Source organism: Drosophila subobscura, chromosome U (assembly GCF_008121235.1).
Source record: "Drosophila subobscura isolate 14011-0131.10 chromosome U, UCBerk_Dsub_1.0, whole genome shotgun sequence".
Classification (NCBI taxonomy): Eukaryota; Metazoa; Arthropoda; class Insecta; order Diptera; family Drosophilidae; genus Drosophila; species Drosophila subobscura.
The window spans coordinates 2,989,102-3,005,232 of record NC_048534.1 but is presented as its reverse complement, the minus strand read 5'-3'; the positions used below and the strand labels follow the sequence as shown (position 1 = coordinate 3,005,232).

General features: G+C 45.3%; 4 protein-coding genes across 6 annotated transcripts; 1 reads left to right on the top strand and 3 right to left on the bottom strand.

Moving 5' to 3' along the window:
- Positions 1-1,238: 1,238 nt before the first annotated feature.
- On the top strand, positions 1,239-2,593 carry LOC117901371 (mitochondrial ribosome-associated GTPase 2). Its single transcript, XM_034812081.1, has 2 exons — positions 1,239-1,468; positions 1,527-2,593. The coding sequence occupies exons 1-2, from the start codon at positions 1,322-1,324 to the stop codon at positions 2,526-2,528; spliced, it is 1,149 nt and encodes a 382-aa protein (XP_034667972.1). The 5' UTR covers positions 1,239-1,321; the 3' UTR covers positions 2,529-2,593.
- Positions 2,566-3,635, bottom strand: LOC117901372 (WD repeat-containing protein 82). The gene has a single exon (XM_034812082.1). The coding sequence runs from the start codon at positions 3,574-3,576 to the stop codon at positions 2,623-2,625; it is 954 nt and encodes a 317-aa protein (XP_034667973.1). The 5' UTR covers positions 3,577-3,635; the 3' UTR covers positions 2,566-2,622.
- Positions 3,636-8,621: 4,986 nt separating this feature from the next.
- LOC117902345 (inactive pancreatic lipase-related protein 1) lies at positions 8,622-12,083 on the bottom strand. 2 transcript variants are annotated; one of them, XM_034813647.1, is made up of 6 exons: positions 11,903-12,083; positions 10,029-10,252; positions 9,893-9,959; positions 9,417-9,824; positions 8,968-9,345; positions 8,622-8,894 (listed from the first exon to the last, which is right to left on the bottom strand). In XM_034813647.1, exons 2-6 carry the CDS (start codon positions 10,054-10,056, stop codon positions 8,747-8,749), a joined length of 1,029 nt encoding a protein of 342 aa, XP_034669538.1. In that variant the 5' UTR covers positions 10,057-10,252; positions 11,903-12,083; the 3' UTR covers positions 8,622-8,746. The 2 variants fall into 2 exon arrangements, with proteins under 2 accessions (XP_034669538.1, XP_034669537.1); XM_034813646.1 differs by having other exon boundaries at positions 10,029-10,226.
- Positions 12,084-12,445: 362 nt separating this feature from the next.
- Positions 12,446-16,124, bottom strand: LOC117902344 (serine/threonine-protein phosphatase PP2A 65 kDa regulatory subunit). Of its 2 annotated transcripts, XM_034813644.1 has the most exons (8): positions 15,815-16,124; positions 15,353-15,506; positions 14,872-15,290; positions 14,729-14,803; positions 13,902-14,667; positions 13,567-13,839; positions 13,166-13,360; positions 12,446-12,787 (listed from the first exon to the last, which is right to left on the bottom strand). In XM_034813644.1, the coding sequence occupies exons 1-8, from the start codon at positions 15,896-15,898 to the stop codon at positions 12,759-12,761; spliced, it is 1,995 nt and encodes a 664-aa protein (XP_034669535.1). In that variant the 5' UTR covers positions 15,899-16,124; the 3' UTR covers positions 12,446-12,758. The 2 variants fall into 2 exon arrangements, with proteins under 2 accessions (XP_034669535.1, XP_034669536.1); XM_034813645.1 differs by lacking the exon at positions 13,166-13,360 and having other exon boundaries at positions 12,446-12,876; positions 15,815-16,122.
- Between the last annotated feature and the right edge of the window lie 7 nt (positions 16,125-16,131).

Sequence of the window (16,131 nt, the reverse complement as noted above, 5' to 3'; positions counted from 1 at the left end):
TGACATTTCATCGCTCCAGCCCCTTGCTGGCTGCTTACACCCTCTGCGGTAGATCTCTTGAGTGAATTACATTGGTTGATGATCTTGGCGTTAAACTAGACCCCAAGTTAAAGTTTTCTGAACACATTTCTACCATGGTAAATAAGGCCATGGGCGTGCTTGAATTTATAAAGAGGTGGTCAAAGCAATTTGATGACCCCTATCTAACGAAGACTCTCTATATCTCGCTTGTTCGTCAGACTTTAGATTACGGCTCATATGTATGGTGCCCTCAGTTCAACTTACATCAGGACCGTCTTAAATCAGTGCAGAAAAAACGCATAAACTTTACCATTCCCATTAGACCCGCTAGAAACTTTATTCCTTTGTTCCTTCCACTGTGTAGATCGAATTATTCCTTACACGAACCCTTGAGGGTCTTATACACGGATTGTAATGCCCTCTACCATTATTGCACTAACTCCCTTCCTCTTCTTAAATCACTAATTCCATCCAACCTCTCTCGTAGCTAGTTTTATTATACCCGGTACTCGAAGAATAAATATTGTATATTACATTTGTGGTAGAAAAATGTAACACACAGAATAAAGCGTTGCCGACCCGATAAGTATATACTGTATTCTTGATCAGCATCAGATCAGCCGAGTCTATATCTGTCTGTCTTTCCGTCCGTCCGTATTGTTTGACGCCTTGTTCTCAGAGACTATAAGAGCTAGAGTCACCAAATGTTGTGAAAATTCTCCCCGCCCTCTTCCGCATCCACAAAGAGCGAAAATATGCTGTATCCACAATTTTGAAGACAAGAGAAAATTTAAAGTGCAATTCCGTAGGAAATGACCCTAGCTATCAGATCACCGAATTGGGACTAGATTAGATCATTATAATAGCTAGAATGAAGACATTCTTGTACAGCTGCTACCCAGTTGTGACGCTTACGAAGCGCCGCACAAACGTTCTTACTCGTTTTATTTCAAATCCGCCTTCAGCAAGCAACGGCGTTCCCGCTGCGAAATTGGTGAGGAAAAGAAAGGTATTTTTGCGTTGCTAAAAAATAGTCAAAAAATATACCAAAATAATAGACGGTCACATTTCTTAAGTATACCGCAACCTATATAATATTCCTTGATTTTGGGTTTCTAATTAATATTACCAGCTAGTGAGGACTCTCAGTCCTGAAATGATAATTGAATTTAATTAATTAATAGATTTTCCACATGATTGGATAGTTTTCAGGACTTCTTTTCATTGTATTGGCTACAAAATGAGTTCCAACTAAATAGGGCAACAACAAAAACATGAAACCTAACGTAAACATTCAACAATGTTACTCCTAACCGGCAGATCGCTGCTGCTGCGCCAATTTATTGAAATATCTAAGAATGTTATTTCACAAAGGGGACCCCAAATAAACTACTGCAAAGCAGCTACTGCGCTGCGTCCAAGAAAACCAAAGTCTACACGCAAAGAGGTTCGAGTGTGCCAGAGTCATTGTGGAATTTACATAACTCCCTTTCCACCATTCTCAGGCGCAATACTTTTCGGATGCCAAGCGGGTGCGTGCAGTGGGCGGAAAGGGTGGCGATGGATGCGTTTCCTTCCTGCAGCTGTGGTGCAATGAGCGAGCAGGACCGGACGGCGGAGATGGTGGCAACGGTGGCCATGTGGTCTTCCAGGCGTCCAACGACGTGCGAAACTTTAATCACGTCGGCAGCGTGCTGCGTGCCGACGAAGGTGAACGTGGAGACTCCAAGGAGTGCCATGGCAAGAATGCCAAGCATGCTGTGATCAAAGTACCAATTGGCACGGTCATCCGCAATTCCCAGGGTCAGATTGTTGGAGATCTGGGGCACGCGGACTTGATGTTTGTGGCCGCGCGCGGAGGAGCCGGCGGCAAAGGAAACCGATTCTTTACCACAGACAAGGAGACCAGTCCCAAGGTCTGCGAATATGGACCAACCGGCGAGGATCTCTCCTACACCATAGAGCTGCGCAGCATGGCCGACGTCGGCTTGATTGGCTATCCAAATGCCGGTAAGAGCACCTTGCTGAATGCCCTAACCCGTGCCAAGCCCAAGATTGCTCCGTATGCGTTTACCACGCTAAGGCCGCACCTGGGAACCGTTCAGTATGACGATCTGGTGCAGCTCACCATTGCCGATCTGCCTGGACTCGTGCCCGACGCACATCTCAACAAGGGCCTGGGCATACAGTTCTTAAAGCACGCCGAGCGTTGCACGCTGCTGCTCTTTGTGCTGGACGCCAGTGCACCTGAGCCGTGGACCCACTATGAACAGCTTATGCATGAGCTGCGGCAGTTTGGCGGCAGCCTGGCCAGTCGCCCGCAGCTGGTGGTGGCCAATAAAATGGACGCGGGAGACAGTGCGGACAACTTGAAGGAACTGCAGCGTAGGCTACAGAATCCAGTGCTCGGCATAAGTGCAAAAATGGGCCAAAATCTCGGCCAACTGCTAAGCAGCATTCGCTCGGGCTTTGACCGCCACAAAGCGCAGGAAATATCCACTAGCTAGAGAGGATGATTTGTTGTAAGTTTACAGATTTTATTTGTATTGCTAAAGTAAATCCTTATTCTATAATGTACGACAAATGAGGGACTGCATTTATTTACGGGCCCTCCTCCGATGTGGGCAGCCAAAAGGCCATGTTTGTGCACGCAGAGGCCAACATCATGTATTTGGGGTTGAACTGGATGCACTGCACGGGGCCGGGATGGTCGCCGTTTAGCACAGATATTTTGTTGCCCGTGTCGGCATTCCAGATATGTACACGGCCGTCTGTGCTGCCCGAAAATATGAACTGCGAGTCCGGACTGAAGCTGGCCTCGATGGCCAGTCCCTTGTTGTTCGGATAGCCGGTGAATGTTTGCAGTGGTGTACCATGGAAGGCGTCCACCAGACGTATAACCGAACCATTTGTGCTGATCAAAATGGTTTTGCCATCACGCGAGAACTTCAGGCCGGTCCAGTCGCATTCCTTCTCCTGGTTCAGTTTGAATGTGACAAAGGGACCCTTGTCGAAGGACCGCAGGTCGTATAGTTTTATGCTCTCCGAATTGACGCCGGCTGCAAAGATCAGACCCTCTGGATCGTAGGCGGCAATGGGGCGACCCGAAAGGTGCATCAGACCCTGGCAATTTGGCGAGCGCAGATCCCACAGGCGCAGTGTCTTGTCAAGTGAGCCGGAGAGGAAGGTGTCCTCCACCGGCGAAATGCACAGCGAGATGACCTTCTTGGTGTGGCCGGGAAAGTAGCGCAGATACTTGTTGTCGTGCAGACTCAGATATCTGATGGTGTCGTCCACTTTGGTGGAGCTGTGTATGGCCGTGTTGTTGGCATGCGTAAAGTGAATCAAATCCACGCCGTACTTCTTGGAGTTCACCGTCCGCGACTGTGTTCCCTTCTCGCAGTCGTAGATAACAATTTGGTCGTCCTCGCTGCAGGAAATCAAATGCTCGCCGTTTGGTGCAAAATCTATTGCGTTGATTTTGTCGGTGTTCTCGCGAAATATTTTCGCCACCTTGAAACTCCGCACAACGGAATCAATGAGTTTTATCTTCATAATGGCCCGAAAACAATTATTTTGTTTTATTTTCTTCTTTTTTTTTTTGATATTGATAATCGCTACTGCAAAATTGGTTGGTCGCAGAGATGAGTCCGCATTGACCAGGTACTTCAGTTTTGTGTTGAATATTATAAAAAAGTTACCGAAAATTTTGAACTCAAAAAAGAGTTGTTTGCCGAACGAACACTAGAAATAGAAATAGAAATAGTTTTATTTTCAATAATTAGTTGACGCGAGGCTTTACAGTCAGTGTCACCGCGGAGTTATCGACAAAAATATACCGTGACGGCCTCGAAAATATACCGAAATAGTCTTTTTCATTTTCAAAATATACCGTAAAATATACCGTGAATCTAAAATCATTTTCCTCGATTTTGATAAAAATGTAATTGATGTAATCATTCAATTCTCCGCAGGATTTACTGATTTTATGATAAATCTTTTCTCAATTTAGTGCATAATAAGGTTAAAACTAAAAAGGTCAACCTAAAAAATATATTTGCTATACTTAATAATATATGTAAATCCATTTAATCAACTGCTTTTAATAATTAACAATGACTTTGTCTTAGATTGACATGCTTTTAAACTTTTCATATGTTTTTTATGTACAATAATATACCGATCTGGATTGGAAATTCTCCAATATCAATGGGTCCCATCGCAATATCTCCAATATTTTAAATGGGATCAACTGCATCTACTGTAATTTCGCCAATTTTATGTTTGGAAAATGCCACAGAATTTTGTTACCATTTGCTGAACGAAAGTTCATGCTTAGGCATATGACCTACATATGTATGTACATACATAAATTTACAAAATGAAAAGGAAAATACAATTAGTAAATTAAATTTGGAGAATATTTTAGGGTGAAAGACCCTAATCTACACTACCCGACACGATTTTCCCTCAAGGAAACAAGCCACCTTATTCTTAAAGGGCTTAGAAATGGTCAGATGTTTTTTTTTTTTTTTTTTTTTGTCGCGCAAAACTGTACACGTATGAAAGGAAAGAGGAACCAAAAATCGTGAAGAAAGAAAGAGGAAAGAATATCTATTTTATTATAAGCTTTTTATACGTACATATGTACTCCATGTCTTGTGCGTAAATCTTTCCGTTGGAAGCTTCCAGAGGCCTGGACAAGGCTCGACCGAGGGTCAATTGTTCATCGAGGTGCCTATTCTGCTATTGCTATCCAGATGAATGCCAAAGAGGGACACGATCGGAGACAACAGGTTGGATGGCAGGTCATTTCCACATTGAATCTGTCACTTTGAAACTGTTACCCTTAAACTGAGTTTTGCAGGTCCGCAGGCCAATCTGGTGAAGAGTAGCATTCTTATGTGGATGGATCTCGCCTCTGCCGGTCTCAATGGCTCTGAGGTGCTGCCTCTGAGCTCCGATGAGTAGTTGGATTTAGTTGTAGTTGGCCCTCAAACCTCGGCTCAACCACAAGCCGTGGTGGGTGGTGGCGCAACGTAAGATTCCGACACTCTCTTCCATCCAAGCAAATGATACTCGTCGATGGCCAACTTTAAGACAGAAAATGTCGCACCCAACGGTGGTAGCCACCATTAATAAGGAGGACCTGGACTCTGCCGACGATAGGGAAGAGGGTGAGCTGTGCCATTCCACATTAAATGGCAGCGACACCAACGAGCTCCATGCCAGCAGCGTCGCGGTCGGGCCGTATCAGCAGCAGCAATTTCGTATAAGGAGATCAGGACGTTTATTTGGCACCATAGAAGCGTTGTCATTTACTTACTTGTGATGCACATTGCCAGCTTGGGGCTGTGGCAACGGCTTGGTCCTGCATTCTGGACGTGAATGGACAAGGAATTTAATCTTCCATGATTACAGCCTCCATTCGATGCCAATCTGCAAGTGGAAAAATTGTTTACTTAAAAAAGGCGGAGAAATTATTCACCAGCTTTCGCAAGCGAACCGCCAGTCTCAGGGTATCCTTTATGGTCTCCTCCACACCGATATGTTTGAAAAATTAATTTGTATGTCTTTATTGGAGCAGGGGGGCAGCAGTTATCCGAAAATCCTTTGATCCCTTTTTTGAATTGGTGGCATGGCTGAAACGCTTCCGAGTGACTGTTCAAACTTAACTAACTGAACGCCCGCCTTTTAAATAGGACAACACTTTTTCCAAACTGGGGAAATAAAACTGCTTGTAAATGTTTATTGTAGACACCCATCCCCCCTGTTTACGGCTCCGTTTCATTCAGCTAAACTGCGCTAATAATATTTAAGTTTCATAAATTTCTTAGTTCGCACTTAAACACCCATTGGTCAACAGAAGGTTAATCGGTCTCGGTCAATGACATATTTACTCGATTTTAATATTCTGCTTAATATTGCCATCACCTGGTCAACAAGTCGAAGAAACAGCGGTACTGCATCTTCTTTGTAAACCTTGAGCCGGCCAGCAACAACAAAGAGGCCTTTAACATCAAAAGGATTTGCCACTCAGTTGTCACTGTTGAGCCACCTCTGAAATTTGATGATGTAGTGCAGTGCTACCGTTGCCAACGTTTTGGGCACACCCAAAGATATTGCCGATTAGAGGAGCGATGTGTAAAATGCGGAGGTGACCATGCGTCCAACACATGCGACAAGGGCAAAAACGACCCGGCTCTCTGCCTACATTGTAAAGGCGATCATGCTGCTTCCTACAAGGGATGTCCAGCCTATAAAAAGGCTAAAAACCTGGCAGCACCAAGGCATCCTTGAACAGAGCCGCCAAGTCGTTAAAGGAGTTGCTCATCAGTTTGAGGAGGGAGTCCTTGGACAATTTCCTGGAGGAGCTTGAACCCAATAAACCACAACACAATTTGCGGCAAGTCACCCAAAACATAAAACGGCCAAGAAAAAGGGCAGTCCCAGTTAAAAACATGGACGGCAGCTGGTGCAGGTCAGAGGCGGATAGGGCCAACGCGTTTGCACAACATCTGGAGAGCGTCTTCACTCCCCGTATTAGATGCACACCTGATGAAATCTCCGAGACAGAACAGGAACCAACTATCACTCAAGAAGGCAGCAGTCAAATACCCACGATACAGGTAGATGAGACGAAGGAATGCATTTCCGCGCTTCGGAACAATAAAGCGCCAGGCTATGATGGCATCAATGCAATCGCACTGAAGCTGCTACCCCCAGTCTGCATTGAGCTTATCACTAAGCTCTTTAACAGATGTCTGCAGATTGGGCACTTTCCAGCGCAATGGAAACGAGCCCAGGTAGTAATGATACCAAAGCCTGGGAAACCTGAGGCCAATCTTGCCTCTTATCGTCCGATCAGTCTTCTGGCGACGCTCTCCAAAATACTCGAAAGAGTTTTCTTGCGTAGAGTGTTGCCAGTATTGGACGAGGCTAATTTGATCCCCGATCACCAGTTCGGCTTCAGGCGTGGTCATGGAACCCCGGAGCAATGCCACAGAATCGTCCAACGTATCCTGGACGCTTTTGAGTGCAAGAAATACAGCTGTGTTGTCATGCTTGATGTTAAACAGGCATTTGACCGAGTCTGGCACACCGGACTACTCTTCAAAATCATAAGGAATCTACCGCAGGCCTACTACGCGTTCCTTGCCTCATACTTGGCTGACAGACAATTCTTGGTGAAATGCGGAAATGCGAGCTCTACACTGAAGAGCATCAGAGCTCGGCCCACTGCTTTGGATTTAGTCAACAACTGGCAGAGGAGGTGGAACATCGCGGTCAACAACGATAAGTCCACAGCCACCACATTCGCATTAAGGCCGGGTAACTGTCCAGCTGTATACCTGGAAGGGGTCATTATCCCGGACGAAGAAACGCCGAAATACCTTGGCATGACACTAGACAGGAGGCTAACCTGGAGGGCTCACCTGCTTAAGAAAAGAAAGCAGGCGGATGACAAGCTGAAGACACTCTATTGGCTGATTGGCCGCAAAAGCAAACTCAACCTGCGGTCGAAGCTGCTTGTCTACAAGGCGATCATTAAACCAATATGGGCATACGGCATACAACTGTGGGGAACTGCCAAACCAAGTAACCGGCGGATCATACAAATTTTCCAAAATAAAGCCCTCCGAATTGTCGGTAATGCACATACTTACCACGACAATGCCACAATCCACAGTGTCCTCAACATACCGTGGGTAACGGAAGTGATCGCTGAGAGTAGCACCAGGTACCTCACACGTCTGCACCAGCACGATAACAACCTAGCTTTTGGCCTGCTGGACAACAGCACAGCCACAGGAAGACTTAAAAGAGATCACCCGCTGGACCTCCCCTGGATCTAAGCAGCTAGACATAACAAAACTATTCATAATAACATAATTATAAGATAACTGAAATAAGATTGCCAAGTACCCAAAGAGAAAATTTAATAATTGTCTGCAAAAGAGAGATCTTAAATAGTGTTGAAACACGGCTCAAAAAATAAATAAAAAAATATATATACATATTGCCATCAAACTAAGACTCTCAGCAGTGAAATACAATTTTCTACGATTGTACAATACATTCGCGACAAGGTTGGCCTTCTCTTCATTACTTATTTTATTGGACTGTTTACAAAAATAACGATTTAGATGAAAGGGTTAGAAAAAAACGAAATAAATAAACGATACGATGAAAATTTCCATGTTGCTAGAGGGAAATATCCCTTCAAAAGAGAGAAAATTTCGTACGGAGAAGAGAGAACGTCCTCGAGGGATATTTGAAAAACATACTTATGGGAGTTTGGATACCCTATATTATTAAATATATACTTTAAAAATTGAATTTAATAGGCCGATGAAATTCATTAATATACCATTATATTGTTATTTAATCGCTACAGCGAAATTGGTTGTTAAATACCAAAAAATTCCTACCAATAAACCAAAAAGTATAAAATATATATGACAATGGTCACTCTTCTTCTTCACTATTGATGGGTGGCACTCGATAGACTGAACCATTTATCGGAGTTCGAATTGCAGGGCTGCAATAAACATTAAACTACTTTGCAGATTCAAATATTCAAATTGAATAAAATTCGGTTTTATGGTCAACAACAAAATTTAAGTATATATTTCTGGTGATGTGAAGAAGTTTTCATAGAAGAAAGCATAGATTCCGATACATTTTATAAATGTAAAACAAATCCACGTAACTATAAAGAAAATCAAACCGGTTTGATTGAGTGGCGCGGCTCGCAGGAGTAGCCATGGGTATTTTCCAGCAGCTCCTTGGGATCGACATATATTGTACCCTCCTTGCCCCTGGCAAAAGGAGTTTGTCCATTGGTTTGTAAGTAAAAGTTGCCTTGAATCCTGCAAAGCAAAGAAGCAAAAGATTCATTAAGTTTTACTCTCCGGCAGCTTCGTTATCTACGGAAATGCTTACGTTGTGGGACAGTGATGACCCATCACCACGGGCGGACAGGTTTCAGTGGTTTTGTTTTGCTTGAAGTCCGACCAGCTCCGACACGGAACGGCATCGAACCTTATCGGAAAACGATCCGAGACGCTTTCGGCCCAGAACCACCAGCTTCGCCGATGACTAGACAGATCATTATCGCTGAGCATTTTGTAGTTCCGCTTGGGGCAGCCGGGCTGTAGGCTATTCCCGCCATTGGGCCAAAAATCCGCCGTTCCCGTGCTCGTCGGTGCGCCGTACAGCCAAGCGTCTGTGTGTATGACATCCACGAACTCCGCATCATTGGCAGTCAGATGTGCCCCCAGCGGATAGTACAGCGGAAAGGCGGGATCAAGAGCAGAAATTCTACAAGAAAAGAGGTTTAGAACTCCACAAGACAATGCCAATCAGATAGCTATGTATCATGCTGTATGTACCTTTTGATCTTTCGAACACCTTTGGTGCGCTTAAATATCTCCCGACCAATGTTCCCGGCCAGCTGTCCGCCCATCGAGTGGCCGACTATGTGGAACTTCTCTATATCCAAGCCGTGGTCAAACATTTCCAGCAGCACCTTGGCCAGCTCGGGGGCCAGTTGTTTGGCATTCACCATGGCATCGAATATGTAGTTGCCATCCGCCAGCTCTCCCCAGTCGAGGACAATCAGATTCGTGTCCTTGCGCTCCAGATAGGCCTCCGCAATGACATTTATGCTCTCCACATCCGGATCCTCCAGATAGCCGTGCAAATAGAGCACCGTGTTCTTGCCCAAATCCAAGTTCTCGTCCTCCAACAGACTCTTGTGGTCTTTCAGATCATAGATATCGCTATCAGCCACCGTGGGCCTGTGCGTTGGTTCCAAAGAGAGATAAACGCTTGAGTGGTGACATATTTATCGGTGCACGTTACGTACCCGTAATATAGTATAAACTTGGCCGTTGTCAGATCTGCCTTTGCGTTCTTCAGGCCACAGAGCAGCCCTGCAAAATCATTCAACGAAAGTTGTGTAAAGGAATTTTCCACAAAAAACTCATTCCAAAAAAACTTACTGGATTTATTCTTAATGGCCTTGTGCATTGTGGCTTGGTGTGTCCATAAAATGATTGATTACGCGAGTACGTGTCCAAGTGGGTTATCCGGATATCCTCCGCTTCCAGGCAGTGATTAGCCAAGACTGAAGTGGCGACCACTCGAAGTGCTGCCAAAAGCGGGCTGGCGTAGAGCGGCGCGGCGCGGCGTGGCCGGGCCTAAAACCGCATTTGAATTGATAACTCTAATTAAATTTGAATCGTTCGGATAAGATAAAACGGCGGCTAATACACTTCTACGACACACTAGCATCGTGATTCATACACAAATACGAAACACGACGACCCACACCACTGGAAGCCAAAGTCCTGTCCAAAACTTGTGCCCTGCCGCCCGTCCATGCATCATTCATGTGGACATGTGCTATTTATATGGCCCCGCAGAGGCCATTAACTATGTGGAATCTAATAATTGGGAAATCATCTTAAAGTCTCATAATTTCTTTGCAATAAAAAACATTCAAATGTATCTTAGATCTCAGCTCCAATTACACGAATTAACAAATTTTTACTGACCTGCATCACAAAAAAATTTAAAAATAATGACAGAAAAGTCACCAGAATTATTTTTTTATTACATTTTTGCCCCCTCACATAAACCTCTTGATCTCATGAATCTGTTTGATCTAAATTAAAGACTGGCTTGCAAGTGCCTTTCGAATGACACAAGAACACGTCTCAATTGGATTCAATCGGCCATAATTATTGCATAAGAATTATCTGAAGCAATGCAGCAATTCTTGAAATCCGTTTTGAATTCATGCCTTTCCTTTTCGATCCATCTATCTCTTTCCAACGCGCTTGCAATTTCAGCTTTTTTGAAGCGCTGCGGTGTGTTGCATTTGCGTGGATTGAAATTTGAATCGATTACACACAATGCAAGAGATCGAAGTGCAACTTTACACATTGCACCGTTTGAAATCGATCAACCTGACAAGCTGGCAAAAGGCATGCCGCACGAGCCATCATAATTCAGGGTTTACTAGTCCATTCATTTCCACATAATCTTGAGTTCACTGTTGGCCATTAGGCATGGATTACCTTAACCCCGGCAGACGGGGTACTGTGTATAAACAAACCAACAATAATGCTTAAATATGCACACACTTGGAAATTACAGCTACGGCAATGCCAGCCACACACACATACATTTTCGACATTTTGTGTGTTTGTAGTTGTGTGATGAAATCAAAGCACGGCAAGGCAGGGCAAGGCAAGGCCCTTGAGCCAGCCGCTTGAGCCTCCCATTGTAATTTGAGTACCGGCCTTTTATTTTCGTTTTTTGTAAATTCAGCTTTACTATATAAGTAAAGAGACACTTTAATTTAGACTCACGCTTATCGGGGGGAAATTAGCCCATTGATAGGGCTACAAATGGTGTGGAACGGGGACATAAAACGCGCCACTTTAAGCACAGAAGCAACAACAGAAATATCAAAAGCAAGCAGTAGAGCAAGCAGTACATATAGCCGATTTTTGACATATTCGCGTAATTAATGTGCCGACTGCTGTGGTAGACACTTGTTGCGCCGTCGCGACGCTGTGGGGGGAGTGGGGAATGCGGTGGGGTCGAGTCAGTGCACGAAAAGCGGACTCGGAGATTGCGAAAGCAGTGGGAAATTGATAATAATGACCAGCTGTGATGTGTCCATGCCTATGTGTTGTAGTTACTACATGTGCACATGTGTGCAGGCAATGGATTGATTGGTTCCAGCCGTTTAGCAAAACCAATTTGCATATGTTTTCCCCCCATTTGACTTTCGGTTCCGGCTTGCACTTTGATGGGCCATATTCCAAGTCTAAACGATTAGATTATCGATTCAAGAGACACTTACGAGGGCACTCTGCGTGCTATTGCCCAGTAAATATTTACAGACGCTTTTTCGAATGAATGACTTTTGGACCGCGACGATTGCGAGAGCAGATGGAGAGGCGCAGCGCTGCGAATACCAGACCGAGCAAACGAACCACCGAAATAGACAACAGAAAAAGCGTCGTTGGACTGATCTCTCGCTGAAGCAACTCGCGCGCGGTCGCCAAAACAAAACCTGAAAACAGACAAAAACTATCGCACAGGTGCGAAACCTTAGAAACTATCGATATCGGGCGGGCTAATTGATTTTAAATGCTGTGTGGTAGGTTTTAGTTGAAAGCTTTCAAGGGAGATACAAAAAATAGCAGAAGATAAGATATGAAATTATTTATCTGAAAATACATAGCTTTTTTAAGGTTCTTGGCCATCGCTTAGATGCCTTTGGATGTCTGAAATATGTTTTTCAAAAGATATTAAAGTGATGTTCCATCAATATGCGCACTCATAAAAGGTTCATCCTTTATGTAATTATACTGCTTGCATTTTCGTACTCTTTTTACTATAATTTTGCTTTTATTTTAGTTTTCATTTTTTGCATTTAGATGCGCTCAAATGTTTCAACTCTACAATGCTTTTTAATAATGAATTTATGCTTATGTGGTAAGGTCGTTTATCATATATTATAGGTATGTAATTAATTTTGTTTTCTGTGTTGCGATTTGTGTGGCTCTTTTTCCTCCCTTGCTGGCATCGATGGCTCCAATGATGATTCTTCTTTCCCTGCTCCATGAACTGCAAACTCCTCCTCCATGGCCAGCCAGCATCTGCTGCAGTGCAGGCGTTAAACACCTCCTCGCGTGGGGGGGCATGGGTCTCCACTACAAGTTTCCATTTTTAAGTGTGGTGGCTACATATAATATGTGTGTGTTTTGTTGCCGGCGTTAAATACATACAGTTTAAAAATAGAATAAAAAAGATGCAAGAAGATTGATTACGCTGTAAACAAAAGCAGAAGGTACACAAAATAACACGACAGCCACGTGGATGAAACACCGGGAAAGAGACAAGAAAAATGTATATATGTTTGACATTAGTTTCGTACAATTACTTTTGGTATACAATTTTAATTTAACAGAAAAACAATTGTTCAACATTTCTGATGGTGTTGTGTTGGGGAGTTGTTGTGTGGTTAAAAACATGATCACTGGCATTGGTAATCGTTTTGGGTGGCACAGGACAGGCGGCACGTCACATTTCTTGATTTTTTGGCTACTCATCCTCTAACATTCCAATTCAATTCTCGACTCTCGATCCTGGTTGAGCGAGGCCTCATCGTCTGCTCCTCCTCCTAAAATGCCACCATCGGTAGGACCCGCCATCGTGGCCGGCGCTTCCACTATCAGCTTCGAGTCCATGGCCGCTTCAATTTTAGCACCCATGCACGGCGGCACCGCCGTTCTAAACACATTCAATTCCATTTCTAATGGCAACGGATATCAAATTATAAATTATACGGCAGACAGACGGCAGGCAGAATTACGATCTCTTGCAAGATGTACGAGTTTTGGGTATTCTGTGGAAATGGCTTTTTTTAACGTAAATTAAGCCTCCCTTCAATACCCAATTCTGTGCATCTTTGTTCTTATTTTAGTACTCTCAGGATGGGCTGAAGGGGGGCTCGCTTACCTGCTGCTATGCCGGCTATAGCCTGCGCGGCAAAATGCTTCACATCGACATCCGAATCCACATTTAGCTTGTCGAGTGTGGGCTTGACTTGGGTATCGATGACGGTGGCCTCCAGGAACGGGGAAATCTTCTGCAAAGTTTTGGCCACATTAAAGCGTACATTGGCCACGGGATCGGCGGCGAGCAACAGGACTGTGGGCAGCAAGAGCTTAGTGGTGATATCCGTGCCGCAAACCTCAGCCAAAACATTCAGGCAGAACAAGCAGGTCATTCCTAAAGCAGAAAAAACAGAATTAAACAATGTGTAGAGTCCCCGGGCCTGCCCTCCGACTCACTGTGCAAATAGTTCTTGTTGCGTGACATGACCAGGATCATTGGGATGATGGCCTGCTCGGCCCAGGGGGCACCGAACTGCTCCACCAGCTTCTTCATGTTGAGAGTGGCAGCCTCGCGAATGGCGTACACATGATCGTTCAGCCAGCCCATGCAGAGACCGCGTAGCTTCTGATCGAAGAACTCCTGCCCCAGTTGACCGGCCAGGGCGGGCATGTACTCAATGATGGCCAGGCGCACGCGCCACTTGGAGTCCTCGGCCAGCTCGACAATGGCGGGCAGAAGGGACTGCGATAGCTGCTGAATGCCGATGACATCGTTTACGCAGTCCAGGTTCGAGATGATGTTGAGACGCACTTCGGGGCACTCGTCCTTCAGCTGGATGAGGAAAAGGGGCAGCAGCTGCTCGACTGTCTGGTAGGCGCCCAGCATTGGACTCAAGCCCATGATGACCGAGGCCAGAGCCGACTTGACATGTGGATTCGGGTCAGAGACCAAATCGCGGACATATGGCAAGATGGAGCTCAAGATGATTTGCACTTGATTGGCCTTGTCCAGATTGGCGCAAAAGTCCTTGACTTTGGTGGCCACAGCAGCGCGCACCTCAGCCTCGGCATCCTTCAGCAAGTACTGGAATGCCGGCACCAAATCTACGCGTGTGATCTCCGGCCCCACAGCCTTTTGCAGATCCACAAACTTCTCGGCCACCATGTAGCGCACGCGCCACGACGAATCGCTGGCACACTGACGCAGCGTTGGCAGAACCAGCTAAGCGGGAGACAACAGAGTTAGAAATATGAAACCATTGTGGCCGACCTATTGGACTTACGTGCTCGACATCATCCTGGGGCAGCAGCTGGGCAATGCTGACGCAAGCCTCCACAGCCAGCAGACGAACAGAGTCCTTAAGGTTGGGAATTGGGATTGGGTTGATTAAATCAATTTCTTGGCATAATTGTAAGGTTTACGCACCTGATCGTCCTGGGCCAACTGGACAAAGTTTGGTATCAAGTCAGACTTTAGATATTCCGTCTCCACGACTTTGGCAAACTCGCCCAACTTGTTGGCAGCCGCACGCCGCACCATTGGGGTCTCATCCTGGCAGAGCTTGCGGAAATTGGCACGCAGCTCCGACTTGACGGGCTGCGTGACGCGAGGATAGCAGACCGAGAAGAGGCCGCAGGCGGAGGTGCGGGAGGTGAACCAGTCACCAGAGACGAGACGCTGCAACGTTGGCACCACATGAATCTCCAGATCCTGGGCACTGTGCTCGGCCGCTACCGTGCGTAGAGATTCCACGGCCTTGTCCCGCACCACAGTCTCCTCGACAGTGGCCAAACTCTCGAGGGGCGGTATTAAATACATGGCATATTCGGGGCCGCCAACCAGGCCTATTACAAGCACAGGTATTAATAGAATCCGCATTGTGGGGTGGATTTGTGGTTTTGCTTACTTGTAAAGTTTCCGAGTTGGTCGGCCAGTGCCAAAAGAACCTCATCCTCGTCGTATATGGTCTCGGTTAGGAACGGAATCAACTCGGAACGTGTGCGCTCTTCGCCCAAGGCCAAAGCAATGGTCGACAGCTTCTTTATGGAGTTGAGGCGCAGCTGCGTATATCACAAGGGGGGTAGAAGGGGGGGAGGAATTTCATTTAGTTGCTCATTACAAAAGTACACAAAAGTCAGCGATGAAAATTCGAGCGACACGCACACGCACACAAGCACACGCAAAGGCAGCGCTAACACACACACACATACATAGCTATGCATACAAATGACGCATTTTTTTGCACAATACAGACAGACGGTGCAGGACACGGCCATGCCTCTGCTACTGCCACTGCCTTGAATTGCAACGCTAACTTGTGTTTGTGGATTTTGGTGAGACGTAATAGGTTTTGCACTCTGTTACTAACCTGCACATCCTCGTTTTTTAACTCGTCAATTAATACCGCAATGGGATAAAGAGAATCATCGACTGATTTGTCGCTCGCTGCCATTTTTTCTTCTCACACACACGCACTGAAAATCGGTTTTTCTATTCTGCAAGTAACCAACTTGATTTAGCTGCCTTGCCGCTTACAATGAGGCCTGTACAGGGTAATCAATTATTTTCGCTAGCTTGTTGAGTTTCTATTCACAAGTCCCACATAAATTACTATAATTCTTTGAAGTTTGCTGCAAATGACGATTTTTTCACTTCCAAATGACACAACGAAACCGATAGTCAGAA

Excerpts from the sequence above, each read along its gene's own strand:
- LOC117901371 (XM_034812081.1), top strand. The coding sequence starts at position 1,322 with ATGTTACTCCTAACCGGCAGATCGCTGCTGCTGCGCCAATTTATTGAA. Across the intron at positions 1,469-1,526 it reads CAAAGTCTACACGCAAAGAG|GCGCAATACTTTTCGGATGC; the intron begins GTTCGAGTGTGC and ends CACCATTCTCAG.
- LOC117901372 (XM_034812082.1), bottom strand. The coding sequence starts at position 3,576 with ATGAAGATAAAACTCATTGATTCCGTTGTGCGGAGTTTCAAGGTGGCG.
- LOC117902345 (XM_034813647.1), bottom strand. The coding sequence starts at position 10,056 with ATGCACAAGGCCATTAAGAATAAATCCA. Across the intron at positions 9,960-10,028 it reads GGCCATTAAGAATAAATCCA|GGCTGCTCTGTGGCCTGAAG; the intron begins GTAAGTTTTTTT and ends ATGATTTTGCAG. Across the intron at positions 8,895-8,967 it reads GGTCATCACTGTCCCACAAC|GATTCAAGGCAACTTTTACT; the intron begins GTAAGCATTTCC and ends TTTGCTTTGCAG.
- LOC117902344 (XM_034813644.1), bottom strand. The coding sequence starts at position 15,898 with ATGGCAGCGAGCGACAAATCAGTCGATGATTCTCTTTATCCCATTGCG. Across the intron at positions 15,291-15,352 it reads CCAACTCGGAAACTTTACAA|GCCTGGTTGGCGGCCCCGAA; the intron begins GTAAGCAAAACC and ends TGCTTGTAATAG. Across the intron at positions 14,804-14,871 it reads AGTTGGCCCAGGACGATCAG|GACTCTGTTCGTCTGCTGGC; the intron begins GTGCGTAAACCT and ends CCCAACCTTAAG.